The sequence below is a fragment of the Indicator indicator genome, chromosome 17, assembly GCF_027791375.1.
Source record: "Indicator indicator isolate 239-I01 chromosome 17, UM_Iind_1.1, whole genome shotgun sequence".
In the NCBI taxonomy this organism is placed as follows: domain Eukaryota; kingdom Metazoa; phylum Chordata; class Aves; order Piciformes; family Indicatoridae; genus Indicator; species Indicator indicator.
The window spans coordinates 16999531-17023226 of NC_072026.1; the positions used below are offsets into that span (position 1 = coordinate 16999531).

At 60.6% G+C, this 23696-nt stretch overlaps 2 protein-coding genes across 2 annotated transcripts; one reads left to right on the plus strand and one right to left on the minus strand.

Annotated features, from left to right (window-relative positions):
* Positions 1-569: 569 nt before the first annotated feature.
* ZDHHC9 (zinc finger DHHC-type palmitoyltransferase 9) lies at positions 570-15253 on the plus strand. Its single transcript, XM_054388568.1, has 9 exons — positions 570-736; positions 9842-10002; positions 10748-10906; positions 11966-12103; positions 12257-12305; positions 12931-13033; positions 13195-13298; positions 14258-14408; positions 15149-15253. Exons 1-9 carry the CDS (start codon positions 570-572, stop codon positions 15251-15253), a joined length of 1137 nt encoding a protein of 378 aa, XP_054244543.1.
* A 3257-nt stretch (positions 15254-18510) lies between these two features.
* SASH3 (SAM and SH3 domain containing 3) lies at positions 18511-23381 on the minus strand. Its single transcript, XM_054388443.1, has 8 exons — positions 23328-23381; positions 21249-21344; positions 20861-21010; positions 20633-20780; positions 20385-20530; positions 20069-20275; positions 18804-18954; positions 18511-18698 (listed from the first exon to the last, which is right to left on the minus strand). Exons 1-8 carry the CDS (start codon positions 23379-23381, stop codon positions 18511-18513), a joined length of 1140 nt encoding a protein of 379 aa, XP_054244418.1.
* Positions 23382-23696: the final 315 nt, after the last annotated feature.

Genomic DNA, 23696 nt, shown 5'->3' on the forward strand with positions numbered 1-23696 from the left:
TGGGGGAGGGAGCGAGGGCCTGGCCCGGCGCGCCCGGCGCTGCTGCACCGGCACCGGGTGAGCCGCGGCGGCGGGCGGCGGCGGGCGGCAGCGGGGGCCCTGCCCTGCTCTCCTACCCTCTCCCTCCCATTCTTTCCATGGGTCCCGTTCCCGGCGCGGCGTCGAAGTGGGGACTGCCCTGCCCTGCCCCGTTCCCTCCCATCCCGGTGAGGCCTCCGCGGCGCTATCCCGCCGCCCACCGGTCCTCACGGCCCTACCTCCTTATCCTGCCGGTTCACCCTAGCCGCGCCCTGCCCACCTCTCCCCTCCTCGGTGGGTTTCCATGGCTACCCCCCTCCCGGGGCGCGGGGGTTTCCATAGCGACAGCCGCCGCCCCTCCCGCGCTCTGAGCCCCGCCGTGGCCCCGCCGGTCCCAGCCGCCGCCCCGGTGCTGAAGCGCCTTTTGCCTTTCCTCTTCCCCGCAGCCCAGCCGAGCCCAGCGGGGCCCCCGATGATGCCGGGGGCGCGGGCGGCGGAGGAGCAGCGCCTGGACGTGTGGCGGCTGTTGCCGCCCCAGTGACGGCCCCGCCATGTCGGTTATGGTGGCGAGGAAGAAGGTGGTTCGGAAATGGGAGAAGCTGCCGGGCAGGAACACCTTCTGCTGCGACGGCCGCATCATGATGGCCCGGCAGAAGGGCATCTTTTACCTGACGCTCTTCCTCATCCTTGGCACCTGCGCCCTCTTCTTCGCCTTTGAGTGAGTGACCCCGGGGCCGGGGCTTGTTCGGGGCTTGGCCGCCCGGTGTCCCCGGGAGTGGGAGGGGAGCGTGGTAGCCGAGGGCTTGGTGCGGTGCGGCTCTTTGCGGTCTGTCTCTTCACCCCCAACAGATGGGCCCTGGAGCTTCTGGGGGAGGATGGACCTTCTGGAGCTTGTCCCCAGCTGCTTGGCTGCGCTGCTGCCTGGTTGGGTGTTGCAGTCTGGGGGGACATGGGATTTTGGGGTGCATGCTCCTCACCCAAGGGCACTGCTTCTGCAGCAGCTGAGGCCAGCGTTGGCCAAGCCTGCATCTCTGCAGCCACCAGCTCAGACCAGTTAATGGGGGTGACCCAGCTGGAGAATTAACAGGCTAAAGCTCTGGTCTTTGGAGAGGATCTGGCCACCCTTTGAGTCAATCTCAGCTGCCTGAGCTGCGGCTGAAGCACTGCCAGCAGAGCAGGACCTGCCCCTTCCCACAGCTCTCTGCCCAAAAACAAACAGAAAGGAGAAAAAGCCAGAGTTTGCCTGAGCCCTGGGGGCATGGGGAGTGGGCAGAGCTGCCCCTCTTGCTGCTGTGAGAATGAGTTTGGGTCAGCAAACAGCCACGAAACTTTCCTCCCGCTGCCTCCGTCCGCGTGTTGACGTTGCTGGGCGGGAGGCGAAGTCCTGCAGGCTGTTGGGTAACACAAAAGCTCTTGAGGGTAGGAAAACAAGCGGAAGAAACTGCTCAGTGCTTAAGCCCTGGCTATTACCCCACATCCATAAAGCTCTTAGCCCAATGCTGGTCTCCTGCACATCTTCCCTGGCCTTATCTCAACCTCCCCTTGGCCTGACTTTGCTCTCCTTCACTCCTGGACATCACTGGCAGCCTTTGGAAAGGGCTTTCTGGAACAGTCTGTCAGGGTTGCAGCCATGGAGGGGCTGATGTTGGGCTTGGGCTGGTATGAGACTGGTTTTTCTGCTTAGTTGTCATGTAGCTTTGGAGGCTGTGCTGTGCAAGGAGGTGTTGGTGGGGTTCATGGGTGAGGAAAGGCCAAATTATCTCTGACTCAGTCAGAAATCAGAGATAGGAGATGACACTACTACTTGTTTGGTTGTTTGGTTTTGCTGCCATCTGAAAAATGGGGCTAGGACTTCCTGCCTTGCAGGAAGGACTAATGCTGGTGCTCCAGAAACAGCTATTCCTGCTCCAGAAACATGTGTCCCATGGGATAATTGCTCTGGCTCCCCGCAGAGTCCTTCCTTAGCAGAGGAATGAAGCCACATCCCGCTCTGCTGTGGCTGCGTGGGGCAGAGCCACCCAAGGCTGCCTTACCCAGCCCAGGCTGTGGTGGCAGAGCTGGTGGTGCAGTGGTTTGGCTGTGGACACAAGCAAGTAGATGACTGGAACTTGCTGGAGAAGCCCTTTCCCATCCTCTGGGAGGTGGAGGCCTGGGGAGGGGTTGCTCATGCTGAGACCTCCAGGACGTGCCCAGGACATGTCCTCTGTGTTGGGCTGGAGGGTAGCTCTGTGGGGGGGAAGTTTTGTTGGGAGCAGAATCATCTCCAAATTGTAACAGAATCATCTGGGGGGTTTGGACTGTGGAGTTGTGGAAACATTTGGGAGAATCCAAGCTCTCCATTCGATTCTCTGGCTGCAGAGCCCCTCGGTGTGCTCTCTTTGGAGGAGGTGGGTTTATTTTCAGGCTTCCCAGCCAGGAGCACTCCCCTGTGTCTCTGTTTCACTGGCCAAGCCCAGCAGCTGGGCTGCCCAAGGGCCCTGCTTGCCCTGTGTGCCTCCTGTGTGCACTGGGGTGCTTTGGTGTCAGGGCCCTGCCTTGGTCTCTTTGCTGTGTTGTCCCTTCCTTGTAGCTTCTGGCAGATTCTTTGGTGTTTGTGCAGAAATTTACCCTTTCCCCCTTAAAGTTTGTGCTGCAGAGGAGCACCTGGGGCTGCTGGGCTCTGGTTTTGGAGAGAAGCAGCAGCAGGGCTGGGTGGAGGAGTCCTCAGCTGACTGCAGGACAGTGCTGGGAGGGCTGGCACAAGCTGAAGCTCTTGCGCAGTCACCCCTGGTCTGGAGGAGCCTGGGGAGTGCCAGGAGCCAGGAACACCTTGCTGGGAGCCAGCCCAGGCTCACTCCTCGCCCTCCAGGCTGCTAGGACTTGGCTCTGCCCACAGCCCTGGCACTGGTGAGGGTGCTGACTGGCATCACACGTCAGAGATAAGCTGCTGCCACGTTCCTTACCCAGGAGAGTCCTTCCCAGCCCTGAGATGCCAGCTCTGCTCGGGCTGCTGCTGGGGCTTCTTTTCCTTTCCAAGTAGCTGTGGTGCCACTAGCTCCTCTGTCTGAAAAGTCTGAGCCCCCCCAGACCCCTGGGTGGGAATTTTTGTGTTTTTACCCCCCCCTAGAGCTCAGAACTGGAGAAGTTTGTTTCATGGAGGAGAAAGCAGAGCTGTCAGTGCCGTACCTGGAGCTGCAGCTCCTCCCTCCCAGATAAAGCACAGAGCAGAGGGCTGTGGAGCTGGCCTGGCTCCTGGGGCAGAGCTCTGCAGCAACTCACCAAGGGCACCTCTCAGCACCACCTTGGCAGGCAGCAGCTCCTGCTGCTCCAGGGCTGAGGCTGGGCCCTGCAGGGTCCCAGAGCTGTGCTAACTGGGTCTGCTCTGACCATAAGGTGTCACAGAAAACGTTTGATGTCCTCTTGGCCTTATCTCAGAGGCTTAATGGCTCTGTCAGCCTCTGCGGGAGGGCCTGCAGTTGTCTGCCTGTGCTTGTGGTGCTCAGAGCAGGAGGAGAAGCCCCAGGTAAAGCACTTGAGGGAGATCCCTTGGGAACTGAAGTGATAGGATGGAGCATCCTGGGCCTGGCTGCTGGCAATTCCTCACTGCCTCCCAGAGCTAGGGCTCTGCCTGCAGCTCTCCAGAGCAGCTGGGAGGGAACTGGGTCTCTTTTGTCCCCAGGCTTGCAGAGTGGACGCTGGACTTCCACAAACGTTCTGGGCACAATGGTGCCAGCGATGCCAGGCTCTGGGCACGGAGTGGGGCTGCTGTTTGCTCTTCCAGCTATGAGTTTATCACTTTGGGTTTGGCTGCTTTCTTAGCTAAGCAGAGATTAAAATGTTTTCTGATGAGCTCAGAAACCCTGCACTGACCCTGCCTGTGACTTAATTTCATTTTTCCAAGCCCCAAAGATCCCAAATTCTGCACTGAGGTGGCTTCTAGCTCTGTTTGGGTCAGGCACTGCCAGAACTTACAGGCCACTTGATTGGTCATTTTTGGTAGTCAGAGCTTCTCTCAGGAGAGCTGAACTTGGTGTCCAGGGCTTAGTTCATGTTGCTTGTGGAGAGGTTTCTGCTCCTTCTGTTGTTTTTTGTCTTGCTTTTTTCCTTGTGTGTGGACTCCTGTTCAGAAGACACCTTCACTCTCCTAGAATCATTGGGGCTGGAGGAGACCTTTAAGCTCATGGAGTCCAACCATTAACCCAGCACTGCCAGGTCACCATGCCCCTCAGCACCACATCTCCACAGCTCTGAAACCCCTCCAGGGATGGGCACTCCACCGCTGCCCTGGGCAGCCTGGGCCAGGCCTTGACAACCCTCAAGGAGCAGAAATTGTTCCTCATATCCAACCTAAACCTCCCCTGGGGCAACTTGAGCCTGTTTCCTCTTGCTCTATGAAGAAAATCCAGTGGTGTGCAGGGCAAAGCCATGCTGTGTGGAGCAGGTCCCTCAGGAGCATTTTGGTGTCACTGGGGCAGGCAGAGCTGCTGTGGGCAGCCCCAGCTCTGCCTGGGCACCGCCAGGAGCAGGCTCTGGGCTGTGGCATTGCAGCATGGTAGTGCCCAGCTCCTCGGAGCAGCTGCTTCCACCCTTCCTGCAAGTGCATCAGCTCCTGGAAATGGTCCCAGGGCTGGGAGATGCAGAGCACTGCAGGTGCTCTGCTGAGGGGCAGACCCTTGGTGAGTACTCTGCTTGGCTGCAGCTTGGGACAGGGCCATGTTGTGGTCATGGGCTGGTTTAGGGGAGCTAAAGGGATGATTTGCAAGTGAGATGGAGATGAATGATCCAGCCCTGGAGAGCCTGACCACGAGATGTGCTGCCTGAGGGCCCTGGCTGAAGGCCATTTCCATCAGGGCTGGTGTGTTTCTTCTCCCCTTCCTCCAGTGCCCTGCTTAACCTGCTGCTCACAACAGACCTTCCCAAGTGGCTGCAAAGTAACCAGTCAAGCCCTCAACTCGTGGCACCTCCCAGCTGCTGCTTCTCCCTGCTCCCCCCACACCCCCACACTGCAATGATCTCTTTGTTGAAGCCTTCCTCAGCCTCTCATGGTGATGAGTTGTGATAGTGCTGTTATTGTCCACTGCTGGGTGACAACACACTCAGGAGCAGGGGTGGAGGAGGAGCCACATCCCTGCATGCCAGCACTGTGGCTCTGTTGACTCTCAGCTTTCCCAAACAAAAGGTCTTTAAAATGCCTCTTATGCAGCACTGGGAACCACTGGCTGGGCAGGATCACACTGGAGACTGCCCAGTGACTGCCAGTCAAGACCTCACTGATGGCTTAGCCATCCTGGACAGCTGCACTGGGATTGTCCCCTGAAGGACACCTTCCTGGAAGCAAGGAATGGGATGGGAGGCACATGGTGGGCTCAGTGTCAGGCCTTGGGGTGCAGCAGCCATGTGGTGAGGGTTTGTCAGGCAACTCTGCCCTCTCTTCCAGGCCATGGTCATGCTGAGTGGATGCAGCAGCAAGGGGACACACCTCCTGCAGGGTTCTGCTCAGACCCTGTGCTGCCAGGGCATGTCCAAGTGATGGGATTGAGTGTCCAGCACAGCACCTGGATGTTTGCTTTGTGGCAGAGGGACACAGGGCAGTGGCTTTGCTGAGCAGACATCTCATGTGCTGCAGTGAATGGTGGCTGAAGGAAGCGGTGTTACTGTCTCCTGGTGTGAGTTCCTAGGTGTCTTTCCCTGTCAGAGAGCAGGCAGATGGTGTTTGCTGGGGCTTTGTCCCTGTCCTCCCCTCTGCCCACCTCTGGGCAGATGTGCAGTCTGTCAGGGGTCACTTCCCTCCTGAACCTCCCCTGCTGGGAGCTGGCTGGAAGGGCTGGATGCCGGCTGGATGGAGCTTCCTTCACCACCACAGCAGGGAGGATGGTCTCACACTCATGCCTTTCATCTCCTGGAATCACAGGCTGCTTCCTATCCCCATGCCAGGCTCTGTGCTGTGCTAACATCAGCCCTGAGCTGCTGTCTCTCGCAGTTGCTGAGGACGGGCAGGACTCGCTGCAGCCCCCAAGGGCAGGTTTCCAGCCACACAAAGCTGCCTGGGAAATGGTCAGCAGGGAGTGAGTCACAGCCCACACTCCTGCTCCTCCATGGGCTGAGCAGGGCTTGGGACTGATTCTGTGTGTTCCTGAGCACTGCTGTGTCCAGCTGCCAGGGCTGCCCATGTGCTTGCAGGTAACGACTCTGCTGGCAGTGCCCTGAAAAACCTTGGAGCTGCTGGGGTGTGCCCAGGCTGGAGGCTCTGGCACAGGTTCAACTTTAACACAGGGCACAGAGCTGTGTTTGAAGTCTGTCATATGACAGCTACAGAAGCTGTCAGGGCAGCTGGGCAAGGGTCACTGCAGCAGAGCACATCCAGCTTTTGGAAGAAGAAAGCCAGATTCCTGCCCAAGATGGGATCTAAGGTTGCTGCTTAATCTCTGGCTGGCTTTCAGCTCTTCCTAGACTTTGCCCTTGCAAAGGGAAAGCAAAGTTACCTTGGGCTGTCTGAGGATGGTGAGCTCAGGCTTCTGGCCACTCAACCTGGCTCTTCAGGTGCAGGCAGGACCCTGCAGGTCAACCACTCTGAGGGCTGTGTTGTTTTGAGTCACTGCAGAGTGTGCAGTGCCTCGAGTTAAGGATGGTTTGGGGGTCGTGTGGACACTGTGTGTTGTGGCTGTGGCCAAAGCAAGCTGTAGCTTCAGTCTAAAGCCCTCTCTGTACCTTGTCACACGCAGAGGACACTTGCTGGAGCCAAGTGGTGGCAAATGAAAGCCCAGTGAGGCTTCCTGCAGCGGGTGGTGGGCTGGCAGAATTGGGTGCTGTGAGGGAACCAGCTGGAGCTGGGAGCTTCTCTGTGTTCAGAGGAAGGTCTGGGTGGGAAGGCTCCAAAACGAACTGGTTAATGCTGTGGATGTCACCTTGCTTAGGGTGCTGGATCCACTGGGGAGGATCATCCCATGCCTGTCACTGCAGGAGCCTTAGGCTTTTCCACAGAGCAGTAATCTGCCTTGGGTGCAGCACTGTCAGGGCTCAGTCAAAAGCCAGAGTGCCCAAGGGGTTGCCCAGTTGCACTGGGAGAGCCAGGGGGAGAACAGGGCTTGCAAGGAGGGGGGAAATCTTGCATAAACATTGGGATTTGGGGGAGGCTTCCCTTAAACCATGGGAAAGCTCCACAAGAGCTTCACCCCCACATCACTGGGGCTTTCTGGAGGAATTTGGGTTAAAATAGGTTTTCTTTCAGCCCACTTCATCTCTAATCCACAACTTCTGTACAGCCTTCTGCAGGGCCTGTGCTGCAGTGCCTGTGGAGCTGTCTTTGGGTGTCCAGAAGTGACATGGCCACAGCTGATTGATCTCCTTGATGCTTTTGCCTCCATCAGCTGGATCGGCAACTAAATTCCTTGTTGGACCTTTCAGTGCTTGGAAAGCAAACAACCCTTACACTGGGTTTCTTCTCTCGAGCTGGGGTTGTCTTGGAGCAGGAGCTTTCCCACTTTGCGTGGAGCTTCCAGGTCCTTACCTCAGAAAAGTCAGAGGAGGCAGATGTCCTGTTACAGGGGAACGTGGCACTTCCACCTGAACCCATTCCTGAGAAGCAGAGCTCACAGTTAATCCATGGAAAGTCATCTCTGTTGCACTGTTTAGGGCACAGACAGAGATTCCCATTGTTCCAATCTAGTCCTGTGCTTCCCAGCTCTTTCCAGTTGTGGGCTCTCAGACCATCACCCTTGGGTGCTTCTCCAGGAGGCACAGTCCATCCCTCAGCAGATGGCTGCAGCAGATGTCCTCTGGGCAAAGTCCTTCTCCCTGCCTAGTTCTGTTTCTGGTGTTGCTCATGACTGAGCAAAACAGGAGCTGGAAACCAAACAAAATCAGAGTAGTAGGGGTTGGAAGGGACCTCTGAAGATTGCCCAGCACCTGAAGGGGCCTATGAGAAAGCTGGGGAGGGACTTTTTACAAGGGCTTGTTGTGATAGGGGGAATGGATTGAAGCTTGAGGTGGGGAGATTTAGACTGGAGATTAGGAAGAAATTCTTTACAGTGATGATGGTGAGACTCTGGAACAGGTTGCCCAGGGAGACTGTGGATTCAAGGCCAGGTTGGGTGAGGCCTTGAGCAGTGTGGTCTAGTGGAAGGTGTCCCTGCCTGTGGCAGGGGGGTTGGAACCAGCTGATCTTGGAAGTCCCTTCCAACCCAAACCATTCCACGATTCTGAGAACGACTCCAGTGTCACCTAGGGTGGGCCACAGACAAGTGCTGGGACACATCCTGTGCCTGGCTGGTGGGAAACACAGCGGTGCTTTGATCATGGCTGCTCCTCAGAGGGTTTTCCCTGTGGTGGTGGTGGTGGTGGAGGCATCAGAAGGAAGTGCTGAATAGCTTCTCTTCTCCAAATGCCCCCGGAGAGCTCGGTGCTGTGCGGGGCTGTGCCGGGCTGTGTGGTGCTGTGTGGGGCTGTGCTGGGCTGTGCCGAGCTGTGCCGGGCTGTGTGGTGCTGTGCGGGGCTGTGTGGGGCTGTGCGGAGCTGTGCGGGGCTGTGCCGGGCTGTGAGGAGCTGTGCCGGGCTGTGCCGGGCTGTGCGGGGCTGTGCCGGGCTGTGCGGGGCTGTGTGGTGCTGTGCGGGGCTGTGCCGGGCTGTGTGGTGCTGTGCGGGGCTGTGCCGATCTGTGCCAGGCTGTGCCGGGCTGTGCGGGGCTATGTGCGGCTGTGTGGGGCTGGGCCGGGCTGTGCCGGGCTCTGTGGGGCTGTGCGGGGCTGTGCCGGGCTGTGCGGGGCTGTGTGGGGCTGTGTGGGGCTGTGTGGGGCTGTGTGGGGCTGTGCTGTGCGGGCTCTGTGGGGCTGTGCGGGGCTGTGCCGGGCTGTGCGGGGCTCTGTGGGGCTGTGTGGGGCTGTGCTGGGCTCTGTGGGGCTGTGCTGGGCTGTGCCGGGCTGTGCCGGGCTCTGTGGGGCTGTGCGGGGCTGTGCGGGGCTCTGTGGGGCTCTGTGGGGCTGTGTCGGGCTGTGCGGGGCTCTGTGGGGCTGTGCGGGGCTGTGCTGGGCTGTGCTGGGCTGTGCTGGGCTGTGCGGGGCTGTGCTGGGCTGTGCTGGGCTGTGTGGGGCTGTGTGGGGCTGTGCCGGGCTGTGCTGGGCTGTGCCGGGCAGTGCTGTGCTGTGCTGGGCTATCTGTGCTGGGCTGTGCTGGGCTGTGCTGGGCTCTGCTGGGCTGTGCTGGGCTGGGCTGGGCTGTGCTGGGCTGTGCTGGGCTATCTGTGCTGGGCTGTGCTGGGCTGTGCGGGGCTGTGCTGGGCTGTGCGGGGCTGTGCTGGGCTGTGCTGGGCTGTGTGGGGCTGTGTGGGGCTGTGTGGGGCTGTGCGGGCTGTGCTGGGCTGTGTGGGGCTGTGCTGGGCTGTGTGGGGCTGTGCTGGGCTGTGCTGGGCTGTGCGGGGCTGTGCGGGGCTGTGTGGGGCTGTGCTGGGCTGTGCTGGGCTGTGCCGGGCTGTGTGGGGCTGTGCTGGGCTGTGCCGGGCTGTGTGGTGCTGTGCTGGGCTGTGCTGGGCTGTGCTGGGCTGTGCTGGGCTGTGTGGGGCTGTGCGGAGCTGCGCGGAGCTGTGCGGGGCTGTGCCGAGCTGTGCCGAGCTGTGCGGGGCTGTGCCGAGCTGTGCCGGGCTGTGCCGAGCTGTGCCGGGCTGTGCGGAGCTGTGCGGGGCTGTGCGGAGCTGTGCGGGGCTGTGCGGAGCTGTGCTGGGCTGTGTGGGGCTGTGCCGGGCTGTGCGGGGCTGTGCTGGACTGTGCCGAGCTGTGCGGGGCTGTGCGGGGCTGTGCCGGGCTGCGGGGCGCGGGCAGGCTCTGAGCCGTGGCCTCGGGCGGTCTCTCGGCAGGTGCCGGTACCTGGCGGTGCAGCTGTCCCCGGCCATCCCGGTGTTTGCCGCAGTCCTCTTCCTCTTTGCCATGGCCACGCTGCTGCGCACCAGCTTCAGCGACCCCGGCGTCATCCCCCGGGCCCTGCCCGACGAGGCTGCCTTCATCGAGATGGAGATCGGTGAGTGCGGGGTGGGCCAGGGCTGCCGAGCCTCCTGCTGGGTCTGCCGAGCCTCCTGCTGGGTCTGCAGAGCCTCCTGCTGGGTCTGCAGAGCCTCGCTTCCTGCTGGCCCTCTGAGAGCTGTCCCAAATGGGGCATCTTGCCACCTCCTGCCCGGTTCTGCTTGGCTGGGGCTCAAAAAGATGCTGTGATGTGCCTTCTTCCCCTTCCAGGAACCTTTCCTGTGCTAGTTTCTCTCATAGCTGTGCAGGTGCAAACCCAGCTGGCTCTGGGGAGGGGGCGCAGGGGATTGGTGTGGGCACACTGAGCCTTCAGGTACAGAGGAGGCTTGGTGGATGTGGGTCTGTATAGTGACACTGCCCTGGCCCCTTTCACCATGCCCGTGAAAGCTCTGGCATCCCTTGTTCTGCCTCCTGGCATCCCTTTTCCTGCCTCCTGGCATCCCCTTTCCTGCCTCCAAGCTGCCAGGTTGGCTCTGGCCCATATCAGCAGAGCTGCTGCCGCTGAATCCAGACCCAGACAGCCCTGATCCCACTGGATCAGAGGCAAAGCAGGGAGATGAGTGACTGTTCTAGGCCTGTGGTGTCACAGCAGGGGAGTTCAAGGCCAGGCTGGATGGGGCCTTGAGCATCCTGGTCTGGTGGAAGGTGTCCCTGCCCATGGCAAGGGCATTTGAACTGGATGATCTCTCAGGTGCCTTTCAACCCAAACCATTCTATGATCTCTGCTGGGTTCCTTCCTGCAGAGGCCACCAACGGGACAGTGCCACAGGGCCAGCGCCCGCCGCCACGGATCAAGAACTTCCAGATCAACAACCAGATCGTGAAGCTCAAGTACTGCTACACCTGCAAGATCTTCCGCCCGCCCCGTGCCTCCCACTGCAGCATCTGTGACAACTGCGTGGGTGAGTGGGGGACCTGCTGCTGCTCCTGCTCCGGCACAGCCTCTGGGGTAGAGTGGGGGAAGGTCTGCGCGTGGCCCTGCTCCCTGCCGGGTCTCACCTGCCACGCAAGTCCAGAGTGGTGAAGTGTGGACAAACAGGGACAGGTGGCCTCAGCTTAAGCTCAAGGAGCTGGAGATGAGCTGAGAAGCTGAAGCCAGGTGGTTCATCTCTGCCAGTCCTTGTTTGGCAGTGACTAGTCTCACCCAAGTCTCAGTGTCCATGTGAGTGCACAGTCCGTGGTTGAGCTTCACTGAAGTGCTGGCCCTGCTGGGATGGAGGCTTCCAGCAGAGACCTGTGTCTTGTGTGAAGGCAGCTCCTTGCACCACTGGAACAGGTTGCCCAGGGAGGTCATGGGTGCCCCCTCCTCGGAGGCATTCCAGGCCAGGTTGGATGAGGCCTTGAGCAACCCGGTCTAGTGGGAGATGTCCCTGCCCGATGGCAGGGGGGTTGGAACTAGATGATCTTGAAGGTCCCTTCCAACCCAAAGCATTCTGTGAATCTATGGAGATCTGGCTATTGTGTTGAGGCCCTAGTTTTTGTCCCCTCAATGCACTGCAGACCTGTCCTAGCCCTCTGGACTAGTGGGTACCCACCTGGCTCCTGCCCAGCATCCTTTCTCATGGCAGACATCCCGTCCTTCTGGATCCCTTTCCTCTTCTGCAGGTTCCCAGCCCTTTGAGTGGTTGTGCAGTGCCTTGAACCCTCTCCCAATTATTCCTGTGGGAGTGAAGTGGCACATGGGTTAGACAGGAGCAGGTTCTACTTCTGGAGAACCCCTAGACCTTACCTAACCTGTGTGGGGCTTTAGTAGGAGCTCTCCAACTCCACCTTCCTGTGCAGAACAGCTCCTCAGTAAAACGGTTTTGACTTGCTCACCTCCTCTGGGCTATGTGGGACCTGAGTTAACAGAGGATGGGGGACCCCACGGCTTGGCCATGTGTGAATTTGAGGCACAGGAGCAAGCATCTGCAGGCAGGACCATGCTGGAGCAGCACTGATCTCCTCCTTGGCTTTCACAGAGCGCTTCGACCATCACTGCCCCTGGGTGGGCAACTGCGTGGGGAAGAGGAACTATCGCTACTTCTACCTCTTCATCCTCTCGCTCTCACTCCTCACCATCTACATCTTCACCTTCAACATAGTCTACGTAGCACTGAGTGAGTCTGGCTGCGGAGACCTGGGTAGTGGCCGGGCTGGAGAAGGGAGCAGAGGGCATGCAGGTGGTGGTGTGTAAAGTGGTGGAGTGGGGAAGGGAACTGGACTTGCCCTGATGATCCAGAGGCAAAACTTCTCTCTCTTGGTATTGCCAGAATCTCTGAAGATTGGGTTTCTGAACACGTTGAAGGAAACCCCAGGGACATATCCTTCCACAGTGCTTCTCCGAAGCTGGGGGTCAGTGGGAGCTGTGTTATTTATGGAGAGGCTGTAGTCTGGATGCCCAGGCTTCTCTGAGGAGTTGGGGGAAGAGGAGCTAAGGGGAGATCTTCTAATGCCTACAAATATCTAAGGGGTGGGTGTCAGGAGGATGAGGCCGGGCTCTTCTCAGTGGTCCCCAGTGACAGGACAAGGGGTGATGGGCACAAACTTGAACATAGAAAGTTCCATCTAAACATGAGGAGGAGCTTTTTACTTTGAGAGTGGCAGAGCACTGGAGCAGGCTGTGCAGAGAGGTTGTGGAGTCTCCTTCTCTGGAGACTTTCAGGGCTCACCTGGACATGTTTCTGTGTGACCTGCCCTAGGTGATCCTCCCTTGGCAGGGGGGTTGGACTCAACGATCTTCAGAGGTCCCTTCCAACCCCCACCATTCTGTGAGTTTTCAGGGCCTCTTCCCCCATGACTCTAAGGTGAGGAGCAATTTGGTGGCTGTTGGGGGGAGGGTAAAGCAGAAAACCATGACTAAGAAAAGAAGTTAGCCTGCCTGGGGTGGTGACACAGCTGGGCTGGGACTGTTCCCAGGCTGCTCCCAGTCCTTAACTGTTCTCACTGTACTGGAGGTGCTCATCTGTTTCTTCACCCTGTGGTCAGTGGTGGGGTTAACTGGGTTCCACACCTTCCTGGTGGCACTGAACCAGACAACCAACGAAGACGTAAGTAGAGTCTGTTCCTCTGAGCCATCTATCCCCTGTTTCCCGTTGCTCCCTTGCTGTGCCACAGCTGTCTCTGCCTTGCCAACATGCCCTTCGGGGCTCCGTGGCCTGGAGGTGGCTGTTGATACAGCAGAGCTGAGCTTGTGGCCTGCCTGTTGCAGATTAAGGGGTCCTGGACTGGGAAGAACCGCGTGCAGAACCCCTACAGCCATGGCAACATAGTGAAGAACTGCTGCGAGGTGCTCTGTGGGCCTCTGCCCCCCAGGTAAGATCTTGAGGGGCAGCTCTGCTCTTCTTGCCTCCAGAGAAGGACCCTGAGGAGCTCTCCTTGCTTGGGTGCAAGGCTTGGCTGCTCTTCTGTCAGCACTGCATGTGTTGAGGGTGTCTGGAGGTCACTGGGACAGGACTGGAGGAGGGAAGGTCTTCTTGTGTTACCTTCCTTGCATATCTTCAGTGATTCAGGCTGCTTTGAGGAGAGTCTCCCCTTCCCTGGGGCTGCACGTGAGCAAAGGCTCATTCCAGTGGGTTCCCACCCTCTGAACTGGGCTGTTCTCCAAGGGGCTTGGCTTACACAGGAGGAGCACAGACCCTGTAAACGAGGTTTGGGCTGTGCACAGCCTGTTTTGGAGAGAAACCCCTTCTTAGGAGCTTTGTCTTCCACCAGCACTTTTCCTGCCAGGAAGAGAAACTGGATTCAGGGGAGGCAGACAAGGGACTACTGGAGAGTGTTCAGTAGAGGCTGCAAAGATGCTGAGGGGCCTGGAGCATCTCCATGAGGAGCAAAGGCTGAGAGCCCTGGGGCTGTTGAGCCTGCAAAAGAGCAGCCTGAGAGGGGATTTCCTCAGTGCTCAGCAAGTGCTAAAGGGTGGGAGCAAGAGGATGGTGCCAGGCACCTCTCAGTGGTGCCCAGTGACAGTACAAGGGACAATGGGCACAAACTGGAACTCAGGAGGCTCCACCTGAACAGGGGGAGGGGAAAATTCTTCAATGGGAAGGTGCTGGAGTCCTGGAGCAGGCTGCCCAGAGAGGTTAAGTCTCCTCTGGAGAGTTTCCAAACCCAGCTGGCCATTGTGATCCTGGGCAAGCTGCTGTGGGTGCCCCTGGTTGAGCAGAAGATTTGGACTGGATGATCTCCAGAGGTCCCTTCCAAGTCCCACCGTGCTGGGATTAGGGGGGGGTTTCTGTGAGGTGTGGATCTCTGACGGTGCCTTTCTGTCCTCACAGCGTCCTGGACCGCAGGGGCATCCTGCAGCAGGAGGAGAGCACAGCTCAGGAGCCCTGCCCACGGGGGCCCAGCGCTGCAGAGCCCACAGCGGGGCAGGCGGAGGAGAGCCGGGTGCAGCAGAAGGGTGCCAGCCCTCCTCACCCCCCTGCTGTGAGTGGTGCCCTCAGGGTGGGGGCTGCTGGGAGCTGCTGGTGCTTTGGGCCAGCTGAGAGGAAGCTGATGGTGTGGGTGAGCAGGAGCAAAGCAGCGCTGGGGGCCTCGCTGAGGGGCTGCTGATGGAGGGCCTGGGGTGCTCTGGTCCTGCAAAGCTGCTTGGTTCCCTTGGAGGAACTGGCTGTGGTGTTGGAGATGTTGGTCCTGCTGTGAGACACCCAGGTCCTGGCACTATGGAGGCTGGGAGGAGTGGGTGGTGGCAGACATCTTGTTTGAGCACTGAGTGCCAGCTGAAGGATCTCCTGTGGCAGCTGTGGGATCTCCATCCTTGGAGAAAGCCACTGGTCCCCTCACCATGGCCCCAGGCAGCCTCCTCTGCCTCTGCAATCAGCCCTGCTCTGAGGATGTGGTTAGACTGGAGACCTCTAGAATGCCCTTCTCACTTCCATGACCCTGTAAGCATGGTGTGAAGTGGTTGGGCCTGCCCCTGCTTGGGCACGAGCTGCTGTTTCCCTGGTGGCAACAGCCCAGACTGGTTCTGCTGGAGCAGTGCAGTGCCCCAGATCTTCCTGAAGCTGCTGGTTTGCCCGTTTGGTGGCCTCTGGTTTGCCCAAGCACAGCCAAATTCTCTGCCTGGGGGGAGCTGGAGAAAGGAGCAGGGTGGCAGGGCTGGGTGCCAAGCAGATTCCCTGCCTTGGGGTGTTGGCAGGCAGGTCACTGCTGTCTTCTCTCTCCAGGCCCCTGCACCGCCCCTGAGCACTGCGGAGATGTCGGAGGAGAAGCAGCAGACGCCTGGGGAGCTCCTGGTCCCGTCCCGGGACGCTGGGCAAGCAGAGCAGTAGCAGCTGCTTGGAAGGGAGAACTTTCTTGTGTTGTCTAATGGAAGCTGGAGGAGATGGAGGAGAGGAGGAGAAGGGCTGCCTGGCAGGCAAAGGATTCCTCACGGCCATTTTGCTTTAGTCTTTATTCAGCGGGGCGCGGGCTGGGCGCTGGCCTGGCAGGACGGATTGGGAGCGGGCAGTGGCCTGCCCTGGTCCCCGGGGGCCACCTGCTGCCACCAAGGCTGCTCTGCCTGCGGGCAGAGGCAGGACCTCTCACGCTGCAGGTTGCCCTGGGACCTCGACACAGGCTTGGTGACCAGGCTCGTTCCTCACTGTCCTGGGTCCTCGGCACCAGCTGGGTGGCTGGGGATGTCCCTCACTGTCCCAGGTGCTCAGCATGGGCTTAGTTGCCAGGGTTGTCCCTCCCTCTGGTCCTGGCTTTCTTGAGAAAACTCATGGTGGAGCAGCTCAGATGTGAGGTTAGGGCCGGCCCTGTTCCCTCCTGCTGAGGAATCCCGGTGGGATGGGGCACAGCAGTTGGTGGCAGCAGTGTCCCCTCTCCCCTCCTCCCTCCTTTCCCTCCCCTGTGCCGTTGTTTTGTGGGGTAAGGTGGCAGCAGGGGGTGGCAGGAGACGTTTTGGGTTCCAAAAGGGCCAAACCCACTGGGAAGGTGTTCTGCTGGCAGCAGGTTTTTGAAGCAGCACTCCTGCTCTTCACATGGCGTGGGCAGGAGGACACACACTCCTTCCTGCCCCTTCCCGGGGCTCACCAAACTGGGGGGCTCAGGGAAGGAGCCCCTAGGGGCACCAGCCCACCTCCTGCTGCCTCTCTCCACCCCACGCTGGCTGCAGAGTGGTTGTGCAAGGGGTGTTTGAGCAGGGGGGGGTCCTGCCTATGCCACTGGCTCTCTGGCTCGTGCTGGTGCTGTCTTTGCTCTGGGCATGGGCACCGAGCACAGGCATGCCCTCCCCATGCCCCCCAGGCTATGGCACTGCTCGGCTGCTGCTCTGCAGACGCTCTGCCCCCCGTTCTGTGTCGTGTCGTCGTGTCCCCGTGTGCCCCTTGCCTTGCCCTGCACTTCTCAGCCATCCTCCACTGGCTTTCAGAGCCTCTGCTCTTCTCCCTGGGCTTTGCCAGCTGTCCTGGCACTGGCTGCATGTGTGGGCCAGCCCTGGCACAGGAGGGAGGAGAGGCAATGGCCAGGCTCCTCTGCCATGCCACGCTCCCTGCCCCACACCTGGCAGTGGCTGGGAAGAGCTCTAGGTGTCTGTGGGACAGCGATGGAGGGCCTGGCAGCAGCAGCCTGTGCCACCATTGCTGGGTACCCCTGTGCCTCCCCACAGGCACTGGCTGACTGGGTGGCTGGTGACCCACTAGGGGCATCCTGCTTTTCTTCACAGTGCTCCTGCCTGGCAGTGGGAAGTTGCTGCTGCTCCTTCCCTGGCCTCCTGTGCCACCCTGCTTTCAGCACAGGGCAGAGTGGCAAGGTCTGATGTGTGCCCACCAACACCCTCCTCTTCCCTGGCCCCTTGAAGTGGTGACCCGGGCTGTGCCTGGCAGCAGATGACATGGCACTAATGTGGCATTAATGTGGTGGCTGGTGCTGCCCCTTCTCCTGTAGCACCAGGCTCTCTGCTCCCAGGCGAGAAGGCACTGCTGCCACCCTGGGCTCTGGCTGCCCTGGCCTCCCACTGCCACCCTGCAGCCAGCTCAGCCCAGGACTGGGGGGATCCTAGGACCACTGCAACCACCCTGCCCCCTCCAGGTAGTGAGAGATGTGCCCCCCTCCCCCAGTTACCAGCTGCCCCCAGCCTGGGTGAGGAGGGGGGGTTGGGGTCCTCGGGTGAGTGTCAAGGGCTGGCTGCTGCCTGCGGTTCCTCTTGGCTGGGCTCAGGTTGGGCCATGGAGGAAGTGGGGGCAGGGCAAGGGTTGGGCTTTCTGCAGTTCTGGGGTTGGTTTTTTTTTTTTTTCCTTCTCTTTTTTTTTTTTTTTTTTTTTTTTTTAATTTTCAAACAATGAAGGAAACTCAAATTGGTTTGAAAAACAGCTGAGCTGTGGCCCTGCCTCTCTCTGTGCCTCCCTAGCCTGGCTGCCTTCCCCCTTCCCTGGGGCTTCTCAACCTCAACATCTCCTACTTGCAGGAAGTCTTTTCAGTGTCCCACTATCCACCCATGATGGTTGCAGCATCCTGGGCAGGATTGTGTCACATGCACCCCAGCTATCACCCCGTCACGAACACCCTGGGCAGCATTGTGCCACCTGCAGCCCATGCTCCTCTCCTCAGCCCCCTCCAGGAGCCCTTGGCAGCAGGATGGAGGCTGGAGCCAGCTACAGTCACAAACTTTTATTGGGATGGAGCAGAAAGGACCCACCTGGGTGCCTGGAAGTTGATGGTGCAGCATCAGTGGGGCTGGAGCTGGCGAGGCTGGGCAGGAGGAGGCTGGGAGAGGTACCCCCAGCTGGGCAGCAGCTGCTGTGTGTGTTCCTGGCTGCCTCTACCCCACCATAGATCCCTTCCTTGCTTCTGCCCCCCCAGGGGTGGTCTGGCTGGGCTGCAGTCCCCCTGCCCATTCCCCAGCGATGTCTGTGGGGAGGTCTGGCAGGCTGGAAGGGGCTGTTCTGCCATGAGGCTGTGTCCTCACCCCACCAAGTCCATCATCAGGGTAGTCACTACAGGTTCTTCTTGTCGCCCTCCCTGGACCAGGCTTGGTGGCAAGTTGGGGGCGACTTTTGGGGCTCTCCTTGTGTAATGGAGGGGGCTCATGGTGCCCTTGCTGGGCTGTTCAGCTGAACCTCTCCCCCCCACCACCCAAACTGTCTAGCAAACCTTTCCTTGGATGTGAGGAACTTGCTGGAGGCAGGCAGGTTGGTGGATGGTCATGAGCTGGGCTAGATGGGTCCTCTGGGCTGGGTGGGACCTCTTCATTCTTCCACCCAGCTGCTCAGCACTAGGCTTACCCCATCCCACCCTGCCATGGCCCTCACTGTCCTCAGCCCAGCAGCCCTAATCTCCAGGAGGAGCTCCTAAAGCCGTGGATGAAGTGGGGCAAGCCCGGGAGACAGAGCCCAGACCTGTGGCACCTCAGAGTAGGGAAGGTGGTACCCCAAGGCAGGGTGGAACAGGGCAGGGTGCCCTGGGGGCAGCCTCAGGGGGCTGAGGGCTGACTTGCTGCAGCCAGGGGTGCTGGGGACATGGGGTCCGGCGGCTCATCTGCTCACCCCACGAGCAGCTGCCGGGGCCAGAGCAGGCAGCAGCTGTGCCAGCAGGCAGGGTGGGCTCAGGAGGATTCTGCCAGGGAGAGAGCCTGCAGCTGCCCGTCGGGACCCCCCAGCTCGGCCTCATCGCGGCTGCCCTCAAGGCCCTCGGAGCCCTCGAAGCAGCCTGAGTCCCGGGGGATGTCCCCTTTGGGCTCCGAGGGCGAGGGCTGCGCTTCGGAGCTGGCGCCTTCCTCCGACTCGCTGGCTGCTGGGAGAGATGGGACGGGGCATGAGTGGGCAGTGGGGCTTCCCCGAGGCACGGGGGCCATGGGCAGCACAGGGGATTCCCCCACCCCTCACCCCCAGTTCTTACTGTCGTAGTCCAGGAGCAGCTCGGCAGCCGTGAGCAGCTTGGCACGGTGCTGGGGGTCGGTGATGTTCAGCTCGCTGAGGTGTGTCTCCCGCAGCTCCTTGAAGTCCTCCAGGGTCTGGTAGCCGTTGAGCAGCAGGGTGGAGGTGTGCTCCTGGAGGCAACGAGACAGCAGCATGGCATGACTGCCCTCGCCTCCTGCCCGCCCATGGTGCTGCCCATGCGGCTACTTGCCTCGGCACAGGCCCATGGTGGACGCTCGCCCACAGAATTGCTGTGGTTGGAAGAGACCTATGAGCTCATGGAGTCCAACTGTGAACCCAGCACTGCCAGGTCACCACTAAACCACATCCCTCAGCACCACAGCTCCACAGATATGAAACCCCTCCTGGGCAGCCTGAGACAGGCCTTGACAACCCTTTCAGGGATGAAATTGTTCCTCATGTCCAACCTGAACTTCTGCTGGGGCAACTGGAGACTGTTTCTTCTTGTCCTGTCGCTTGTTCCTTGTAAGAAAAGACCAACCCCCATCTGGCTCCACCCTCCTCTCAGGGAGTTGGAGAGAGCCAGAAGGTCTCCCCTCAACCTCTTTTTCTCCAGGCTGAACAACCCCAGGTCCCTCAGCTGCTCCTCACCAGCCCTGTTCTCCAGACCCTTCACCAGCTTCATTGCCCTTCTCTGGACCTGTCCCAGTCCCACCTCGATGTCCTTCTTGGAGTGAGTGGCCCAAAACTGAACCCAGAACTCAAGATGTGGCCTCACAAATGCTGAGTGCAGGGGAACAATCCCTGCCGTGGTCCTGCTATCACTATTATTGATACAAGCCAGGATGCTGGTGGCTTTCTTGCCTACCTGGGCACACTCTGGCTCACTTTCAGCTACTGTCAACCAATTCCCCAAGTTCCTTTTCCACTGGGCAGTTTCCATCCACTCTGCCCCAAGCCTGGAGCCTTCATGGGGTTGTTGTGACCCAAATGTGGGACCAGACACTTGGCTGTGTTGAACCTCATCCCACTGGTGCTGGCCCATCGATCCAGCCTGGCCAGGTCCCTCTGTAGAGCCTTCCAACCCTCCAGCAGATCAACACTAACATACAATTTGGTATCCCTCTGGAAAAGCCCTGTGTGTCCTCTCCATTCCCCCCAGCAGCACTTGAGTGTGAGGTGGGGGAGCCTACAGGGACGTGGGACACCAATGGGCTGCTGGGGTGAAGGTGGTGCTGTGGCTGGCACTGGGGGCTCATTCCCCCAGGGGTGCCCATCCCTTACCTGCAGATTGATGCGCTCCAGCAGCTCGTGGAGGGTTTTGGGCTTGAGCCTCTTGCTCTTGCCAGAGCCTCGGCTCCTGCGGGCAGGGGCTGTCTCCTCGGGGATGACATCCACGTAGATGAACTTGAAGGAGCCCACCCTGTTGTTGAGCAGCCCGGTCCAGGTGCCCACGGGTGGCTTCTCGATGATGCCGATGATGTCCCCTTTCTGGCCCAAGCGAGGAGGGGGGGTGGAGGGGAGTGTAAGGCCTGGGCCGGGGGGGTCCCCAGCCACCCTCCCTCCTTCTCCTGCCCTTCTCCCCGTGGCCGTGGCTCACCCGCAGCTTCAGCGAGTCCCTGTCGTAGGGGCTGGGGGTGAAGTCGGTGTGGACACGGGCATGGCCGCAGAAGGGGCCGCTGTAGGCTGGGCTGCTCTCCTCCAGCCCTGGGCTGCTCCCCGGGCCGGGGCTGGGCGCCTCGCTGCCTGCAGAGGGGAGGGAGGTCAGGAAGTGGACAGCTGCGGGGAGAGGGGACGGTGTCACCAGGAACGGTGTCACCAGGAACGGTGTCAGCGGGCCAGGCTCACCACTGGACAGCTGGCGGCTGATGGAGGATGGGTGTCCATCTTCCTCCATCTCCACGTAAGACAGAGGCAGCTTCTCATGGCTTGGCTCCCCCACGCTGCCCGACGGGGATGGGGGGCATGGGGACTCTTCCTCCTCCACTTCTCCCTGCTAGGGGGACCAGGGTCAGGCTAAGGGAGTCTGTGTGTGTCGGGGGGGCTGCTTCCCACTTGCCCAAGCCTCCCACTCACCTTCCCCTCAGCCAGGGCCTTCACGGCCACCCTGCCCATCCTGCGGTTCATGGTGCGGGTGATGACTGCTCGCCACTTCTTGCTCAGCTTCATTCCACCGCTCCGTGTGGTGTCCTCGGGGAGGCCACTGCTGGATTCATCCTCGGGGATCTGGCAGAGGGGTGAAGAGTGAAGGCAGAACCCCCTCCACACGCAGGGAAAACTTCAGATGGGGGCTGAAGGACTCTGTAGTAGGCAAGATCCCCCAAATCCTCCCAGTTCTGGAAGTCCTGGGGCTGCTCCATGGCATTTGGGGCACTGGTATGACCAGGAGTTTGGGGGACCAGGCTCTGATGGGGGCTGTGCCTGCCAGGAAGGTGGTCCCAGGGTAGGGGGATGTGGCACTCACATGCTCCTCCAGGTTGAACTCCTTCTCGCTCGGCACAGGGGAGCTGACCTTGGCCTTGGCAAAGTCTTTGAAGCTGTTGGAGCGCTGAAGGGAGAGCTGGGGGAGGTGGAAAGGTGTGAGGGCTTCTGCCCAGACTCTCATGCCAGCAGCTGGCACCAAGCCTGAGCAGCCCCTGGGTATTGCTCGGAGCTCTCTGACTGGCACACCTTTGCCCTATCCTGCCCCTGCTGAGAGCCACTGTATTGTGAGCCCCTTGGCACCTGGGGTGCAGAAACCTGGCATCACTCTGGGTGTATCCAGTCCAGGGAGGGGCTACACCCCTGGTCCTGCTATGGTGATGGCCGTGCCATGAGTCTGTCTCTCCCTCCCCTCCATGGCTGGCAACTAAAGGCTGTTTTCAGACTGTGCTGCTGTGCCCATGTGCTGCCCTGCCTGTGTGCCCCGTGCTGCCCTCACATTCAGCTCCAACATCAAAAGAAGTTTCCCACATTTCCTCCTGCCAGCTTCACCCCACAGCCCAGAGAGCTCCTCCCCTGCAAGCATCACCAGCTGGGTCCTGCCTTTGTGCCAAAGCCACCAAGGACACTTGGGTCTCAGTGCTGGTGGCACTTTCATTGTTGCCTCTCCCTCTGCCTTCCTCCCTGGCTCTGCTTCCTCCCCTCTGTGTCTGAGGGTTCCTGTCCCACATGAGAAGGGGGTTCCCCATGCCAGGAACACCCTTGGTGCCAGCTGGGATCCCTGCACGGCCACACAGTCCTGATGCCCAGTGACAGTGCTGCTGTGGGCCCTGGTTCCCACGCTGGGGTGGCTGGCTCCCCGGAGCTCCCACCGTGCTGCTCACTTCTGCTCGACCACAAACGCAGCGATTTCCTTTCTTCTCAGCCCGCCCCCGGGCTCCTGCTGCTGTTGCCTGGGGCCCTGCTCTGGCACAGACCTGAGCCTTCCCCTCCTCCTCTTCATCCCCTCTCCTGAGCATCCTCCATATCTGGCTGGGATGAGAGACACCCTGCTCTATCTCTGCAGGACCAGCCCAGCTGGTGTGGAGGTGCTGGTGTTTTGCCCCACTCCTACCCCAGCACTCCTGGACCCTGGCTGGCATGAACGCCTCGGGTCCCCCCCCTTGCTTCCCCTGTGCCCTGCCCGGGGCTGTCAGAGCACTGGGTGCACGGAAGCCTGGCAGCAGGGGCTGTGCAGCCAGGGCCTCTTCAGGGGAGAAGCCAGAGAGAAGTGAAAGCTGTGGCTGGGCAGGAGCAAGGGGAGCCCACCGGGCACTGCCAGGCTCACAGGGCCACCCCCATCATAGGGACAGGAGAGCACCCAAATTCCCAGCAGGGACAGGGCACCGTGGCAGCTCTGTGCCAGGCTGTCTCACAGCACTGAATGTCCCCTTGCTGTCTCCTTGTTGCCAAAGCCAGCCCACCGAGTGGCCAGTGGTGGCTCTCACTGGTGACTCCAATGGGGTGGTCCATGGCTCTGGTGGGCTCTGGAGAGACCCCGGTGATGGTAGCTGGTGCATCTAGATCGGTCCCGGTGCTGGAAACCGGTGCTGCCGGTGGTTCCCAGCACCCAGCACGGTGCTGCTAGAGGAAGTGGCCAAAGCAGGTGGTAGAGCCTCGCTCAGCCTCGACCGCAGGCTCCCGGCAGCTCGGCGGGGCTGGGAGTGCGAACCGGCACGGCAGCCGCGCCCGCCCCCCCGCCCCGTCAGGAAACGGCGAGCAGCAGCCCGTGCTGTAGGGAGCCCCTGGGACTGGGGTCACCCCCCAGCAGAGCCCCGCGGCTCATGGTCACGGTGACCCCAGGGGGTGGGTGCATCCCCGGCCACCCACCCGCCTGCTTGCAAGCCAGGCTGGCAAGCAGGGCACCGCGGGACGCGGCCGGCACCATGCGATGGTGAGGCCACGGCGGCCGGTGGCGGCAGAGACTGGAGGCAGCAGAGCTGTCCCCAGCCGCCCTTTAGGTCTGCCCCACGACTGCCCCAGCCCCCTGATGCCAGCGCTCCCCTGCTCAGCATCCTGCGGGCAGCCTGTGGTAGCTGAGCAGAGCGGGTGCCAAGGGCAGGCAGGTGCCAGCAGCACTCACCTTCCTGTGTCCCGGCTCCTTGTCGCCGGCGTTGGAGGGCTTGCGGCGCAGCATGGTACCACGAGTACGGTGCCGGAGCAGAGGCTGGCACGGCACGAAGCGAAGCACCGGCCCCGAGGCCGGGAAGCGCACAGGAAACCGTGGGTCACATGAGGGGAGGTGGCAGCGGCGCGGCCCGGGGCGGCTGGCCGGGGGCAGGGGCTGCTCCGGGAGGAAGGAAGCCTGCCACGAAGCGGGGGCCCCGGCGCGGGCATGGCTGCCCTTGCCCTGCCACCCCTGCCTGGCCATGGTGCCAGTGGGCATTATGTCTCATCCATGCGAGGGATGATGGTCACCAAACCCCAGCATGGTGGGGTTGGAAGGGACCTC

What these genes read in the sequence shown, in the direction of transcription:
- ZDHHC9 (XM_054388568.1), top strand. Translation starts at nt 570, where the DNA reads ATGTCGGTTATGGTGGCGAGGAAGAAGGTGGTTCGGAAATGGGAGAAG. An exon ending in CATCTGTGACAACTGCGTGG is followed by an intron (nt 10,907 to 11,965) that starts GTGAGTGGGGGA and finishes TGGCTTTCACAG; the next exon opens with AGCGCTTCGACCATCACTGC. An exon ending in GCCCTCCTCACCCCCCTGCT is followed by an intron (nt 14,409 to 15,148) that starts GTGAGTGGTGCC and finishes TTCTCTCTCCAG; the next exon opens with GCCCCTGCACCGCCCCTGAG.
- SASH3 (XM_054388443.1), bottom strand. Translation starts at nt 23,381, where the DNA reads ATGCTGCGCCGCAAGCCCTCCAACGCCGGCGACAAGGAGCCGGGACAC. An exon ending in AGGCCCTGGCTGAGGGGAAG is followed by an intron (nt 20,781 to 20,860) that starts GTGAGTGGGAGG and finishes TGGTCCCCCTAG; the next exon opens with CAGGGAGAAGTGGAGGAGGA. An exon ending in TGGAGCGCATCAATCTGCAG is followed by an intron (nt 18,955 to 20,068) that starts GTAAGGGATGGG and finishes CGTTGCCTCCAG; the next exon opens with GAGCACACCTCCACCCTGCT.